Genomic DNA, 17336 nt, shown 5'->3' with positions numbered 1-17336 from the left:
TAACAGTTGTTCTACGACGCGCTAATGTTAACGATTAGGAAGAGTTGACTTCCTTGACTCCCTTTATAGTTCTTTTTTTTTGCAAAGCAGTTATACAAAAAAAAACATTTTTCAGTTTTTCCGTTAGCTCTCTGGTTTCGCCTTTAAGCTCAAGTACTCTTTTTTTTTTTTGAAAAACGTACTTTTTCAGTAAACATTTACGTTGTTATAGGCATTGAAAGATAGAGAAACGTTTGCATTCGAACGATTCTCGTTAATTTCAACGGGTGAAGATATGTTCGTCGCGAAATTTGAAGCTTTAAATTAAGGATATGAATTACCGAAGTCGATGTATTAACCAATCAGTTATAGGGAATAGACCCAATCCAAAACTGATTATATATTAAAATACACCTAAAAAATTAACTACCTTATTTACAAAAATAGAGGATGGTATTATATAACTATTTTGACCTAATGCTACAAAACAACATGCCCCAACGATTCAATGACAAAAAGAATTGCGTATAAAAAATAATAATTACACGGAAGTTCCTTTTGGTCCAAATGGTAGTGATCTGTTCGGGTTGGCATTGCTTATTTATTAAGAAGCAATGTTAGGACGCAGCCTTTAATATTGATTATATTCATAAAGCATAGAATATGCAGCAGTTCTGAACGAAGAACGATGTACCTCTTAATATCTGAGACGATTTCGTTAGGAAAATTGGGAGCTGGTGCCACAGTTCAGTCTATATACAAGGTACACGTTATATGAAAATTATTTTCTGAAAAAATGCGTTACTAACATGGTTGTGTTCGCGTCATTATTATAGAGATTACGAAGTATCTTTGACGAAATTATGTTTATTTATCAACAATAATAATTTTGTGACGATATATATTTCTCTTCTCATTTCTAGCCCTTTATTATTTTTCTTGTCCAATAAATATTTGTATTTATTTTCTTTTAATATGTGCCGCCGCAAAATGACATAACTTTATGTTATTGGTGATAAGTTTATAACTGTCACAAAGTTAAAAAGTTATATAATTCGCTAGTTAACCATATTCACTCTCCCCTATACAGATTCCTTTCGCATACACTAACATTTAGTCCAATAGATCTAAAAGTGGCTGTTTTGGCAACTCGGCCGGGTGTGGACCCATTGTAGTTGTGGGGTGCGCAATATTAGAACCATTGGTCTGTGTAGGAGCTATCGACATTCCACTCTGGAGGACCGAGAAAAGGTCTAGCTTATGCTGATTATCCAGGCCAACTTCGCTGCCGAGAGCAGTGAGGTCTCCGAGTGTGGAGCTCATGCCGGCATTAGCACCAAGTTCGACCCGTCCGAGCTCGGCGAACTCCTGATTAAGTGACGCTAGCGTATCAATAATCTGGTCACCTGATGTAGGTGGATTGAACGACTGGACACTATGTGAGTTGCATGATGGTGTCCGTGATTGCCCATCACTGGTTTCAATGGACAATGAAGCGTCTCGTGGTATATCGACGTCGTTATCATCGGCTAATTTCTCATCAACACTTTCGCTGCCTTCTTCTCCATCCTGTAACACGAATGAACGAGATAAGTAGGGTTTCCCCCTAATTTGCTTCAACTGCTTTTCGCTGGATGACGAAAAAAAACTTGCGACTGCCTCTGATTTTACCGATTTTTTTGAAAAAACATTTACATTGTAACTTCCTTTTGGCCTACGCGTTTTGGATTTCTCAATGAAATCTGTTATCAAGCGACCTGCACAATAACACAGTTCAAGCATACTCCACATCGCGTAGACACACCACTTTCTGTTCACCTAATATAGATTTATATTCGTTTTTTTGCTGCTTCACTATGATATTCAATATCGAGCTGAAGGTTTTCTCTGAGTGCAGTTGCACTTGAGCTATGAGCTTCACTATTACGTTCCCAACAGCAACCAGCCAAATATATTCCAATAATAGATTATAGATGTCATATGTGATTACTCGCAGAGCATTTTGGGAAGCTTTGGTCCATATGACAATTTTGCACGATACGCATAAATTCATCTACTTTCTCAACTGTGCAGAAGAGAAAAGAAATTAATAGGTAAATGGGTATAATATCTGAAACAACATGAAGAGCTGAGTATGTACCGTCCGTGGCTAAGAAATAAAGTGTATTTGTTTCGAAAAGGATATCTTCGCTTGATTAGTGCACAACATAGCGTGCGTCTGAGTACTGTGCGTCATAGAGAGGCATGAATAGTATGTATTTCTTCGTTTCTAGTTTGGTTTTCCCGTGGGTTTATAATATCGCATTCGAAAATCTGACCGCTCTTAATTGCTGACTTATTTTCAGACATGAATTCAAGTTCACTTTAACGTCATCTTTGGAACATGTTGACAATAACTAGAAAGCTAATTGAAGCTTGAACGTAGAGGTCTTCCCATGTTTGGGAGCTAGACAAACTTGTCTTGCTGAAGTCAGTAACTTTTCAACTACAGAATAAACTACAAACAAAAGCTGCGGAAATGAAGTGGGTTTACCTGATAGGGACTGGGTTGGCTGGAGTCCTGATAGTGGAAGGTGCTCTTACTAAGATCAACCTCTATGGGAAATATCGTCGTGCCGTTCAGAGCGTCACAGCAATCTGTGTGATACTGGGCTAATGCAGACACTAATCTTTGTAGCTGGAAGACAATATCTTGCACGTGTTTTTGGTCGAGAAGTTCCAACTTTACAAGAACGTCAGCTCGCAATTTGGCAAACTGAACTCTTGCCTCTTGTCGACACCGCAAGATTAACCGGTATTCATAATTACCCGTCTCCACACGATAAAGCGGTTCCTGCAGTGCCTGCGATCCGACGAAGATTTTTTTCAAAATAATTTTTATATTTATTTATTTCTCTTCATATATATTTAAAGGTTACATTATATATCTATATGAAAATAAAAATAATTTTTAACAAGACTAACTTCAGTAAGCTGGCCTGCACACGCCAGCGTGAATAGACGATGGACGTATGTCGTGAGAATAATATTGGCAACGTTGGTGTATGGAAGGCGTCCTCTGTAGATAGCTGTTAGTTGAACTAGGTATTTTTTGATTTATAGAAGTATTTTAGCACTTAATATTAGTCGGTTCGTTTTAAAAATTTAATTTAATCTTTATTTAAGATTAAATTTGCTTTCTCTAATAGAATATTTTAGTTTCATAAAACTATATATTGTAACAATTACCTGATATGCGTACTCCTCATCGTCCATCTCTTTAACTTTAAGGCAGTACGATAAATACTCGAATTTAGCATCGGCGTACTTTTTCACCGTAAGTTTGGTGTCTGGTACAGCTTTATGCAAATACGTGTGTAGATCAGAAAGCATTGGTCGTACCGTTTTCAACAACCTTATTCCGTGCTTTTCAATGGAGCGATGCGCCTCGCCAAACTCGGTAAATGCTTCTGACGCACGCGGTTGGGGCTCTCGAACACCAATTTCTGCGAACACATCGCCGAACTGCTTGTACACATGACAGAGTTCAAAAAACGCTTTTAACGTTCGATGTGTATGTTCCATTAGACCTCGATAAATACATTCGTTACGGGAAAGCTCATCCATTTTCTTCACTAGGCTATCTGCAAATGATCGAAATATATACAACGCTTACTTAATGCCTAGTAGTATTTTTAATTAGTAGCTATTGAGCGTACAATTCAATCCGTGAACAAATAATAAATGTATAGCGTTCATACGTTCTAGTATTCGTACTAAAACGGTATTATCAGAAGGTAGAATACCGTTACAGAGGATCGCCCTGCTTAAGCCGAGAGCATCCGCTGTGGATGAATTCATATTATCAACAATCCGATGTTTGACTTTCTTCAGGACAATATCAAGCGTTTTCCCTTGCTTTGGATCAGCGTGCAGTTTATTGTAGTTGATTGTGACCTCTGACTTTACCGACTGGATCATCTTGGCGACCTCCACCTACCGGTAAAATTCATTGTCGTTAGTGAAACAACGAATTGTTAATCAACGTGTTCGGTTTTGCTGCCTGATCAGGTACGCTTCCCTTGACAGGTAACTAGACCACTGAAGCTGCCGTCAGTTGATTTTCTCAAATCAATTACAATGCTCCTATTCATTCAGCAGTGTTCTGTCTGTCCAGACCAGACGGTTGGCCTGTGTGTGAACGCAAAGGCCCAAGTAGAGCGATGTATCTAAGATAGATAGTTACCTTCGTCTTGCTTTTCGTACTCTTCCCCGATACAGCAACGATTTCATCGCCACTTTGCAAAGTGCCTTCCTTGGCAGCAGGCGTATTATCAAATACTTGCACAACATAGATACAGGGGCAAAGAGGAGCTCCGCCTCCAATTGAGATCCCGATGAGATTGTTGTCATCTTTTTTCAACGTCACCGATCCTGACGTTACTGTCATCCCCCTGTAATAAGACGAGAAGCAGCCAAAGTAGAGCTAACCGAAATACTAATTTTCTGTCGTTGTAAAGTTAATTGCCAATAGTCCTAACTGTACATAGAAATACTTTATACATGTTTTTTCAATTTAAGCTTTTACACTTGTTTTAGTATAATACGCAATACGTTAACTTATTTAACCTGAGGCCCACTAAAAAGCCCGCTGGGCAGTATCGCATGTCTATAAAATTGCAACTACACAATCAACTGATCGCTATAAACCAAGCAAACACAAAGCCTACTACGTTTTGACGATGTGGAAACACCATCCACTCGAATAATCCACTAAGGCGTGCACATATGAAGTCCTTACGATAAAACCAATGTAAGTATGTTGCAATAATAATTACGGTACATCATATGAATAGTGGAACAAGAAGGCCCCAGCTTTTTTTCTGGTAGCAAAATGCCTGAAAACAACTTTATTACAGATGTTTCATAAATTCTCCCACTTTCAACGAAACAACAAATCTTTCCAACAACATTGAACATTTTATCGCCTTCATGTTGCCTTGAGTTAGGCCCATTTGGTTTCTTTCGACCGTTAATTGACCCACTGACGTGAACCGCAGCCTTCACTTACTTGAACGCATACTACTGGCTTTGTATTTATGGGTCTTTGAAGAGAACTAGTCTTTGACTTTATGGAAAGTCAAAGACTAGTTCTCTTCTGGGCTTAACCGATATGTTCTTATGCTCTTCTATTGTTATCGCGATTGCGCCCTAGTTCATGACCTAGGCTTTTCTGCACGCAGACAAAATCTTTTATATGATTCACTGGACAATTTCTTCGCCCTTTGGGGTTTTCATGTGAGCCAAAAAACACTTTGTAATACTTGGCCTCGTGAAATACATTAGCCGTTGTTTTCATATTCAGCTATCTTATACAACTAAAACCAATATGCAGAAGCGTTTCACAAAAGCATCTAACATCAGCCTGCAATAGAATATAATGGCCATTAAATACCAAGTATTCCGGCGCAGACTTCGTAAATTTCGCATGGAATTTAAAATCTCGTAAACTCAAACATGTCCGGCACCGCCGCTCTAACGTAAGAGCTGCGTACCCACAAGTTACCCACAAAATTTCATCTAAAACCCATTATTTTTTATAAACTAAAAACACAATATTTTTTTAGATATTTAAGAGAAAAAATTAAAAAAGAAAAAAACAAAGCTAAATACCGAACTAGTCTATATGAAAATACATATTTCAGGCTACAGTAGTTCTAGCCTAGTGTCTAGATTAGCATGCGAAACAACACGTTAATAGATCGTATGTCTAAAGAGAAGGAAAGTGCAGTTATTAATAGTGTATACATTGGGTCTTCAAACATAATCGTCCTCTGAGGTCCGCTATCGACGGGCGGCAGCAACTGGAATCGGTAGGTTGACGTAATCATCGTTCAGCTCCTTAACTTAACTCCTTATGAAGACGAGGGCTGCCCGCGAGATCATAGAATACCAAATATACAGGCATATTTCAAACACAGGAAACAAGCAAACAAATAATACAAAATCAAAGGTCAGCAATGATGAAAATAAATACAAAAACAGAACAATTCATATGAATATAAGCAAACATAATTCATACGAGAGAAAGGAGATACGAGAAAAGCATCATGAGGCAAACACACAATGTGAAACCAAGCAGTACATTGGCACTCAGGACAACACACGTAGTTGCAACCCTATTAACCCTACATGTACCATATACATGTCGAAAAACTCAAGAACTGCGTGTAGAAAGCAATATGAACGGCGTATGAAAACACTGCTTGGCTTTGTCGAGAACACAATCTATTTATGTAAACTTTTTAGTAGATATAGCCGTAAAATCTATCAGCAGGTTGATGTCTTGTGATCAGTACAGTGGCTTAACATATAAAATACTTGAAAACAAAAGTCATTCTTTGACGTTCGCCAAAAACAGAATATTCTCAGCAAAAGTAAGTGAGTAAATGGCAGTACGATAAACATTGTCTAGGCTAGAAACGGCGGCGCCAAAGATTCGTAAGGCTTCTCTTCGATTATAATCTACGTGTATTCAACGCAACGAAAAAAACATCTGCTAGTTCGTGCTACTATGTTACAAACTAAAAGGCGTCTATAATAGTTGCCAATGAACATGAAGCGAGATATGAGGTCGCTCGTCCTTAGAACACTTCAATCGACAGAAACGTCGCACTTAATCTGCTGATCGTAACTAAGCTTTCTTAGATTATAGTTGTTTGTCACAAATACTCAAAATAGTAAAGATACAAATAGAAATACAAAAACGTACTGCGAGAGATTCTGCAGCCATCTGCATATACTTCCCTCGTTGATTTTATGATCCTTTTTTTTTGCCCATGCGCAATGACATTGCTAACATAATGTCGAGCTAATCTCCCTGACAACCCAGCAATCGGCAGGAGGTTTGTGTCGAAGTGAATTAACGCCGTATTTTTAGATAAAAGCGAATTAAGTGAAAGCTAATATTTAAAACACAATCACGAATACTGACAAATTTCTTATTTAGAGAAACGAAAAGATCTATTTCATACGGCCGCACACCACTGGATTTAATGCTGAAGGCCCATAGGCCACCATTTCCCGCATAAACACTGCCGTAATGATGGCCTATTTGCAGCAGATTAGCTTGAAAAAATCAGCAAGATTTGCGACGTGTAATAATAATAATAATAATAATAAAATGTTAAATAAATAAATAGAATCGAATAAATATAATGAACGCGCCTCAAAGATGGGTCAGTCATCTAAAGAGAGCGGTAACATAAACATTAGGTTTGCATAGCTGTGAGACCCCCCAGCTCTAACACAATCGTTGCTGGGGTGACTACATAAATGGATGCTTAAATGCAGCGTTTCCGCTACTCTTTCATATGAGATTAATTGCTTGCCGCTGATAGGTAACTAGAAGAGACTTTCATGGTAATTGATAATTAATATATTATAGATAATTAGCAAACTTAGGCCCACCATTGTAGCGTTGTGAGCATGTGTAAGCCACTAACTCTGGCAAGCATAATGAGAGCAAGCACGCGTTCTTCCTAATACTTGTTGGTAATAACCACTTACCAATCGGTACTGTGCCAAAATAGCAGTAGCATTCAAATCTTAAGATTAAGTATCTTAGAATTATCGATTTACCATAGCAGTTCCTTTAGCGTTACATAGAAGGAACCGGGCGAAGCGGTAAATATTGCATGAAATATATTGGCCTTCTCGCGTTAAAAGAATTCCATACTTGTGAAGTCATATATAATAATATAAAAACATAACACATCTTGTACAAGTTGCACGCTTCCATACCACAGTTTACTGACCTTATATACATATATAAGGTTAGTGAACTAGATTGGGTGCATGCACTCTATAAATACAAAACAAGGCTATAACAGACTCCCTAACTTTTCACATTCTCAAATGGCACTCCACTTCAGATGCAATTATTCGTTCACGGTTCGAGGTCATGGAAGGCCTGCGTGTAACTTTTCAGGAAAACAACAGCTGGAAAAAATTCTTGTTAGTCTAACTTTGCAAAGAAGCACTAATCCTTGAATGGTAGCACAAGCACATCTGATTTTTCTGGGTAGGGAAATTCAACGGTCCGGCAAGACTAAATGAAATTATATCGCATTTGCGCATGTATGTTATAACTCACTTAAAAAACTTGTAACTCACAGACAGTAACATAGACACACAGGATCCAGAAGGTGACTAGGTCAGACAAATGCGTCTCTGAATTTAGGCGCAATTTTCCAAGTTAGAGAAAAAGTTAGTTGGCTTGTAAATACACAAACACGAGGTAATACAGCTACGAGGGATACAAAACTAGAGGTGATAAAACGAAGTGCAAGATGAAGGCACTTACATTTTGTCCTCCTCGTAGAAACAGTTCTCATCGTAATCGAGCATCATTGTTCTTCAGAATTTAGAATAAGTCAAGACCGAATGTAAGATTTCCACCCGCTCGATGCTGGAACTTATTTTCACGGCCTGTCCGAACGAGGTCGGCCGCAAATTCTAAGCAAAAAAACAAAGTATAACATCATGATTCTGATTATATTATTACAATGAACGGTAATGGTTAGTTTCTATGGCATAGATTACGTAGCAAAGGCAAGTTCGCTATTCGAGTAGGAACGAGTATGCCTTTGTGCTCATCCGTACAGTTTAAAAGTACTGAATAAAGAGATAATAAATATTATTTCGGCATCGAATTATATTTCACGACACGACAGTATCTCCCACGTATATACCATATGTAATATAATATGAACGATTAGATCTCCGTATCCACTAATTAGAGGGTAGCATATGACTCTAATGTATCATCAGATTCGTCCCTACAAGCAACAAATTAGGTTGATCAGATAGCGCAACCCAAAAACGTTCTATCCGAGTTAACTCTTGCGAAAAACACAATCAACCGTTTCCTTCGAATATGAGGGAGTCACAATTAGAATGGGACCAAAAAAGCAAAATGCTGGTTACTGGTACGCTGCTTGATGGAAGTTCACAGCAAACACGTATTAACAACAAGCTATTTCCATAGCCCACTGTACACATATGTACGTATGCTATCGGCGAGCCTACCTATCCATAGACGGCTTTGGAACAAAAGGCGTGATCCAGCAGATGATAGAAAAAGGCTCTCCTCCTCTCGGCCTCCGACGAACATGAAGCATCCGTCGTAGTAGCATGCAACAGAGAGGCTGAGCAAAAACCTAGCAGAATTTGCTCCACTCCAGCCGCCAGGCTCCGCATGGAAGGCGAGAAGGGAACGAAAGGACGGGCCTGTTTAGGAAAACCCACACAGGTGCTATTTGTAAGCAGTTCGGCCACTGTCGACTCCTTTTCGTTGTAGAGAAATTGCAACGTTAGTTACAGGTACGTTTAGCTGTCTCACTACGAAAGCGATATTAGGCTGAAATTCGAGGCTGTATAATTTATGCTGTGATAATGGCGGTTCTAATATGCCGACGTTGTTTCGGGTTACGGGACGTTCTTTGCCGCGGAACTCGGGAAACTCAATTGGTAGCTTCTGCATTTCAAATATGATTGGATGGGATCAACAGCGATTGTTTTCACATTTGTAACGTCAACACGAACTGCGGAACCATTGAGAAGTTGACAATCACGAGTAATGGTAATTGCATTGTTAATGCATAGACAGACTGTATAAGGCCGTTTTACATAATGATGCCTAGTGGCCCAAATGTCAGAAAGCTAAATTAACCCTTTTGATTCGATCTTATTTTCTTCTTAGTATATCTTTTAACATCAATTACTAACATTCATCCTCCGAATTTAATTCCGTTCTCGATGCCCGTTTTTACAATAGTAACCGTCTAAGTAAGCAAATTCAGTCATTCGAAGCAGCTTACTCAGTTATACTATGACTTTCAACTGGTTACAAATAGCAACAACTATAAAAATACGCCTTCTAATATTGTTATGTGTTTATCAAAAACACAATTTTCAAGCTCCTCTAATTTAATAATAACTAATTTAAACTTCATTGATTTTAAACCACCTATCATATGTGAGCTGATGTTTTAGTATATCTTCTGTTGACATCTTACACCAAAGCTTTTCAAATACGTAAAAGACATTTTTTTGTACCAGATTTGTAGCTGCAAGTGGGCTTCAAAACGGAACTTGGCTATAGAAACGTGCCTGCAATTTAAATCTCCGGTCATATTCATGCTAACAAAAGGCAATTCTTTTCACATGCACGTTACCATTTTGTATAGAACCATAATAATATCGTTTATTACTGGAAAACATTTAATTACATAGAGTACAAGAAAGTTCTTAAATTATAGCATCTCTGAACACGCCTTGGTCCAAAGGATCTGCCTTACCCCCGTCTCAGTTTTTGCGATGTTTGAGTTCCACATTTCGACTTGATACTACTTGTTGCGTATTGACTGTATTATAAACCTACCTATAAACTCGTCATGCAGGTTTAGGAGAGAGTTTGAGTGAAAAAATAGCTTATAAAAGCTTTATCCGTTTGCGAGCCGTCGAGCATACGATACAGTCTAAGACGACATTGTGATCAATCATATCCATTTCAAATTTCGAAGTATTTCGAAAAAAAAAAAAATCATCTCAACGTAATCAGCCGCATACGTACATCACGCATACATAACCGTGCATTCAATTTGCTAAAGAAAGTCTGTATATATATGGAATGGTATGCCAGACATTTCCGGCGATGCCTTGGTAGTTAACTAAGCCGCAGAAGAATGAAAGTATTCGTTCTGCACGTAAGTACGGTCGCGTTTGATAAGGTCTCAATTTGTGACTTTATATAATATATATATATATATATATGTTGTTTAAGTCTTTTATTAGGTAGGTAAACTTAGCGTAACAAACTTTGAATTGAACTACTGTGGTCGTCAAAAATACCTTAACGCATTTATAGTGTTTTAACTTATAAAATCCACAAAAAAAATGAAAACGAAAAATGATTATTAGTAGTAAATATATTAGGCTAAATCAGATGGGATCGCTGGAAATTTGACTTGATCCATTCCATTGCATCTTGCATAGGCCCCCAGTTAATGTAACTAGAAGGTTGTAAACTAGTTCTTCCATTGAATCGTACCGATCTAGTCGATCCCATACGAGAGTTGGCGCAGGTTGGTATTATTATATAAAGAGAGTAGAGACGTTCGATTTCTAATATAATAACAATTTTGCTCGATGGGTTAAAATCAAGATGATTAAGAGTAAAGCACTTGATAAGTACGTTTCCCGATGGCAGGCAACAATCATAATCGTAGTATGAGTCCAATCAAGGGCACGTCCAGTCCATCACTTTTATTTCGAATTGGCTTTAATTATCAAGAAAGCAAAACAAAGTTCGGCTATAGATTAAAATAAATTACATTTTGCGATTTTTCTATATATATATATATATCCATCCATATTATTCAGGACTCGTATCCGCGATTCACGTGAGGTGATGACGCTTAAAAACATGTAAAGTTATTATTAGGCCAGTTAGAATGGCTTTGTATCACATGATCGAACGTGAGAGAATTACGCGCTGGTGCTGAACAAAAGTGATTTTCAATTATTGTATAGTGTCGTGCTATGTGGTATCGTTGCATTATTGGACGGAATAACTTACTGAAGTGTATAAAATGAAGAAAAATCGAACGGTAAACAAACTACACGTTGCGACGGAACATGCTGACCAACGTCGCGGACATGTAGCTCGCGGCGGGCAATAATCACTTTTTGCCCCGCGACGCAGCACTCTAACTGAGACAGACACAACGGCTAAAACGGTAGTTCTACCCTTTGCCAGGGCTAATAGACAAATGACACAAAATAATGGCAAAATGAGAAAAATTGCAATTATCATAGCTTTTCTTTCGTGTTTAGGATACAGACAAGGTCATGGTTACCTTGAACTGAACGATAATCCCAAACATCTGGTCTCGCTAGTCGAAAGTCTGATCGCGAAATGACGTAATTATCAGAAAGAGCATATATGGCAATGATGTACCTAGCTGCGGACAGTATTGTCAGGGTAGGAAAAATAATAGTATCTTTCCAGTCAATCGTGACTGAGAAAAGGCTTAGTGTGAAGTACGGTATGTCCTGCAATATTTCTATTCTGCCTTACAATCAGCGCTTTCAATCAGTAAAGATGCAATAATGACATTATGCTGTCTCAAATAATTATAGGGCAAGTAAAGTACTACCTCATTATTTGACGTAGGTCTAAAACTCATGTTTTGCTAACTTTGGAGATAACTTTGCTAACATAACCGCAAATCAGATATGAATTAAATTATTAGTATGACGTAGCTTGGGTTTGTAATGTTTTTCAGGAACCTATTCAAATCCTAATCCTGTAAACAACAGTGTGCCCAACGGAAGCCATCACCTATCGAGTTCGAAGCGTCGGGAGGCTTCGCACGTCTACTATAGAAATGATTCCTTTAATAATTGAAGATCGTTCACAATGGTCTTACATAATGGATCTCATCCCATCATTTCGACTGTGGTTCCGCCTTTGCTTTCATTTGTGATCGATGTAACTTGTAAATGTAGTATTTTTTTTATTTTTTAGACTGTCATACTACGAACACCTTTTGATTTCGAAGTTGAAAAATTTACTTTGTATTGGTTAATTAAGTGGCAAATACGAAATTATGTCGATGCCGTGAGCAAGTGTGATTTGTACTATGAAGCCACAAATCGCTTAAAAGACATTCGGTAAATAGTGTGAGTTATTCTTTCCTAATACATAGTATAAATAATGTAGTTAATAGTTCTGCCTTTTTTAAATTTTAAAATAATTATATGCACTCTAGTGTATGTTACGATGCCTGAAAATTTCAATTTCAACACATTTTGTTACGAGTTAGAAGTCAGTGGACAGAGGCAACGTTCAATGGTAGTACTACACATGAAACAGGAATTATTTATTTGGGAAATGGCAGCAAATTAAGATATAAATATTCTGATCTGGCAAAAGCAGGCAGAGGGTTTCGTCTATATAAACAGATTAATAACTATATAGACATCGGCGCCATGTTTGATCCTGCAGATGCGCATGAAATGCCGGTGCTTCATGGACGAACCGTACCTATCACTGTTTGCTAACCAGGCTATTTTTATATCGGCTACAAGCATAATCTAAACCACTTGTTTCCTCGAAAAGTTTTAGGCTGATTCAGTCTCTCCTGTACAATAATCCCCGAATCAAATAACTGTATCCTATCATGGTTAGGCTATAGAAAAAAAATATCCAACTTATAGCAACAGACGAGCCAAACTATAGACTACTAAAACCGGTGAAGATCTTGCCACATCATTTATCCAAGAATTGAAATTTTTGCCTAAGCCGTATATTTATAGTGAAGCTATAATGAATTAGAGCATTAAAAAATTGCATTGAATAAAGGGATCGATAAACAAGCCACAATTTATGTATTACAGCGAGCGAGCTGAATAACCTTATAGTATACATAAGAAGCGATACACTTTGAATCTGCAATGTTATCGCAGTTCAGAGTTCAACTGCATTGCATATGGTCTTCTATCAGTTGTGAGATGAAGGACCGTTTTTGACCTCATTATTTAATCGATACTGTATTGAACCATAGAACTACCTGTAGCCACTGGCTGATAAGCGAGCATTCGTGACGATGGCGTAAAGCCTCACTTTTCGCTATATCGATTGATAAAATGGATGTCCGTAGGCATCGTAAAAGCTAACGATACCTTCCGAGACCGAATCAACAACGATAAGGTGCACGCTCACTTCCAATAACATGACATCAACCAGTTCTTCTGTACAAGACACACCGTGTATGAAACGTTTATTCATAGCCCACTTTCAGTTGGGCTTAAGACAACGTGGACAGTGATCTCTGCGTACAAAAATAGCCCATGTTGCAGGGTAAATTAAAGTGGAAAGCTCACAAGCGTTAAGTCAAGAACTGTATGCTCTATCGTAGATTTAGACAAATTAGGTCATTCACTCCAAGCTAGGACGACGTAAGGGTATCGGCAGCTCTAGCCGTTTTACCCAATTGCAGGTACCGCAAACGAACACACAGCCTAGTAAGTTGTACAAAAAAGAATCGTTTCGCTTAAATGAAACGCACCTGCACCATTTTTTTGGGCAACGAATGAATATTGCGTCTATAAAAATGTCCTGCCTGGAGTACGAAAAATTAAGACGCGACATTTTCGACTTGCGATACGTGTCCAAACGTTGCTATGATGAACGATAGCGCCTTTCTTTGCTAGAAGCCTATGTTGTTCCCAGCGTACCACAGCTACCTTTCTTTGCACCCGCGTCGAAAAGTTCTTTCTGCTTATGTATGTATCTATATGCGGAACGCACAGCAGGCTTGTGGCCTCCATAACTGATGCGGTGATAACGTATGGTACTGAGTGATGTTTCATTGAACTTATTAAGCAATATGCGTTACCAAGTATTATTGGGAGGATATTTATAGAAGGATAATTCTTCCGGTGATCATTCTTCATTCATAAAATACGATAGTATCCTTTGTATTTCTCTAGTCAAAGTTAGGTGAGATCTGAAAGCTATATATGATATCCGATAGTAAAATATATAAAGAGGATAAAGAAGTTGTTTGCGTATTTGAAGACGTGGCAGTATAAAAATTAATTACGATTAAAATGAATACTCAAATTTTACCTGGGCAAAATCGCTTAGCCTAGACATTTCCAAAAAATATTCGCCTTATCGGTGTATACTTTGCGCGTTTTAAATTAGTAGTGCTCGACTGCGATAAACAGCTCTATGCTGTTTAAGTAGCTTTAAATAACGTCCAAAACTACTTAAGACATAAGTTTAACGCTGACTTGTGTAACTGCTGAACAGCTCTCACGGCTACCGTTCAAACTCGCTTAAGTCCAATGGGGGACGAACGTCAGTATATCTACAGCATCGAAGACGTACGTCCGTATCACAAGTTTATGCCTGCTATCATGGCTCTGAACGGCACGTATAGGAATACCAGACTCTTGATTGCTTCGGGCGCGTACCGATTGGGATTTACTGTTCACATGCTGAAGCGTTATGCCCAACAATTTGTGAAATGCGTCCACTGCTATTTTCGCTACCAACGAACTTTAAATAAAGTATAAAAAATAAGTTCAATTCTAGTTAAGGTTTTCTTTCGTGAAATAAAGTAGCACGCAACGCTCACAATGGATGCTTACAACTCGCTAGCTTAAGAAAAGGAACAAAATTAAACAATTTAAAAGTTGTAACCAGCATGAAAGAGCCTAAAGGTAATGGTGGACTTTTCTTTATTGTACAATCAAAATCGCTAAGCTTGCTTTTCCAGAACGGTTTCTATCCGCTTTTTCAGAGCGTAGTGTGTGTGTTGTTAAAAATACACAATATGATCTGAAAGTATATACAGCCATTCGTGTGGGAAAAATTGATTCAAATTTGTAGCAGTTGTATAACAATATGACTCAACAACGTGACCGAGACAGCATGTCAACTTAATGGTATGTACCTCTGTAACAGCTTTTACAAAATAATTAAAAAAGTGTCGGAAACTGCTTGTTCGTCTATAGGGTAATTTATTGAATTTGAAATGTTTAACCTACATATATGTAAAGATTTTTTGAACTTGAAATATTAATGAAACGCACTACATATTTATGAAGTAGATATACACAAAGTGAATTCTGGGCTCGGTAGATGGCCCGAGTAAATTACTAGAAATTTTAAAGAATATTTTTAGTAACGCGATGCTCATAATATTTTCAAAAATCATCGGTTTTGCGAGTGCAAAAACTGTTGGAGAATGTCAAATACCGATTTATTTTGATGAAATTGTATTTAAATGTATTTTTCATAGAACTCCCCTATTAGTTGCTTATTGTATGGGAAGAGAAAAGTATTTGACGTAGCTGAAATATGACTATCTCGAATTGGTTACCGCTTTTATTGTAAACGGCCATATTTTATTCGCTTTGTGATCTTAAGCCATGTGCGGGCGATGCAATCCGATTATAACGAACGTTTTCAGTTTTTCAAGAGAAGCTGATTCGTGTATCCGCACAATGTGGTTGTAAATAAGTGGTGGGCACTATGGCCTGTAAAGCCTGCAAAGTTATGTTGTGTAGGTACGTAGGTTGTGATGTTGCTATCTTCGCAAGTTTGTGTCCCCTTCATTAAATTCATTGAAGTTCAAAACTGAAACGTATTTCGCGCTACAACGTTTCAACCTTGCCATGCCAACGCAATACCATGAACAAATGCGTACATTTTATTTAAGATTTGTTGAAGCTGCGCATTTTTTTAAGGCGCTACTTGATTTATTGTGACACAAGCAAACGAGGTGTGGAATTTTAGTAACTCGATTTAACGCTGCGGTTGCTGTGTATGTTAAAAGACCGCCGAGTTTTATACGATTTAGATATTTGACTTAGGCTTATCGACACTATCTGAATATCTCGATAATATAATCTGTGCCGATATCTGTCTAGTGTCTTTATGTTTCGGGTTTTACGTCCAGTATCGCCGCTACGATACGAAGTTTGTCTATATCCGGGTTTGAACCTAGATCACAACGTTAGATCACAAGATTAGCAATAACAATGTACAATACAAGGAAGCAAATACAAGCTATCATGGAAACTGTTCCCAATGCCTAACTTTACTATATAGCTCTATCTGACTTCGCTTTGGTAAACTTCAATAGCTGCACACTCTCTAGTAGTTATTGCCAAACTGAAATCGCTCAATTGTTTGTTTCAAGGTTGCGATTTCATACTTACCTAGGCCTAGCATTTAAAGAGCGATATATGCGTTTCTAAATGCTCACACTCAAAATTTATACAGGTGCCCAAATTGATGATGTGCGTCAGAAAAAACCGCGCTCGTTAACCATAGGAAAACGTGGTGAAATAATTGCTTATGTGCCTAACATGCTATAAGTCGTTTCCTCGTGTTGAGTACATCGCAGAGCATGAACAATCAAAGCACAATTATTCCTGTGGTATCTACTCAATGGTACCTGAGCCTCTAAGGACTATAGTCTAAGGAACTTTGTTGAAAGTTCTTTAGACTTTAATCTTTGGTCTCATGCCGAAACCGTCGTTTCTCATCGCCGAACCATAACATAAAGTTAGGAATCACGAGAAGCAATTGCGTTCCGCGCTCCAGGTTATCCCGGAAACAGCATATCAACTGATAATCCGAGTGTTACCAAATGGTCAGATGAACATAAGCAGAAATTGATGGCCAGCCAATGACCTCGTTCTGTGTCATCTAGTACAAAATGATTCAATATGTAAAAAAATTACGTATGCAAATATTGTTAAATTATTTAAACCAATATGATGCAAAAATTAAC

The 17336-nt window shown here is 37.9% G+C and overlaps 1 protein-coding gene and 1 long non-coding RNA gene across 7 annotated transcripts; one reads left to right on the top strand and one right to left on the bottom strand.

Annotated features, from left to right (window-relative positions):
• Positions 1-830: 830 nt before the first annotated feature.
• On the bottom strand, positions 831-9139 carry PICK1 (protein interacting with PRKCA 1). Of its 3 annotated transcripts, none has more exons than XM_022838131.2 (8): positions 8947-8995; positions 8324-8475; positions 5767-5888; positions 4205-4412; positions 3765-3954; positions 3208-3602; positions 2513-2821; positions 831-1548 (listed from the first exon to the last, which is right to left on the bottom strand). In XM_022838131.2, exons 3-8 carry the CDS (start codon positions 5847-5849, stop codon positions 1093-1095), a joined length of 1641 nt encoding a protein of 546 aa, XP_022693866.1. In that variant the 5' UTR covers positions 5850-5888; positions 8324-8475; positions 8947-8995; the 3' UTR covers positions 831-1092. The 3 variants fall into 3 exon arrangements, with proteins under 3 accessions (XP_022693866.1, XP_022693865.1, XP_022693868.1); XM_022838130.2 differs by lacking the exon at positions 8947-8995 and adding an exon at positions 8803-8885; XM_022838133.2 differs by lacking the exons at positions 5767-5888; positions 8947-8995 and adding an exon at positions 9049-9139.
• Positions 9140-9213: 74 nt separating this feature from the next.
• Positions 9214-15126, top strand: LOC111263221 (uncharacterized). 4 transcript variants are annotated; one of them, XR_002682096.2, is made up of 3 exons: positions 9214-9342; positions 12309-12696; positions 14843-15126. It is a non-coding gene; the product is annotated as an uncharacterized LOC111263221 (long non-coding RNA). The 4 variants fall into 4 exon arrangements; XR_002682097.2 differs by having other exon boundaries at positions 12309-12705; XR_002682099.2 differs by having other exon boundaries at positions 9217-9342; positions 12309-12521.
• The last annotated feature ends 2210 nt before the right edge of the window (positions 15127-17336 follow it).

This window comes from Varroa jacobsoni, unplaced genomic scaffold (assembly GCF_002532875.2).
Source record: "Varroa jacobsoni isolate VJ856 unplaced genomic scaffold, vjacob_1.0 scaffold_746, whole genome shotgun sequence".
NCBI lineage: Eukaryota > Metazoa > Arthropoda > Arachnida > Mesostigmata > Varroidae > Varroa > Varroa jacobsoni.
This window is presented reverse-complemented; position numbering and strand designations above follow the sequence as displayed.

Bases quoted from the DNA above. Each gene is read 5' to 3' on its own strand.
- PICK1 (XM_022838131.2), bottom strand. From the start codon at position 5,849: ATGATTACGTCAACCTACCGATTCCAGTTGCTGCCGCCCGTCGATAGC. The intron at 3,603-3,764 runs GTATTCTACCTT...GATCATTTGCAG, and splicing joins CAGGGCGATCCTCTGTAACG to ATAGCCTAGTGAAGAAAATG. The intron at 1,549-2,512 runs GTAAACCCACTT...TTCGTGTTACAG, and splicing joins GCCAACCCAGTCCCTATCAG to GATGGAGAAGAAGGCAGCGA.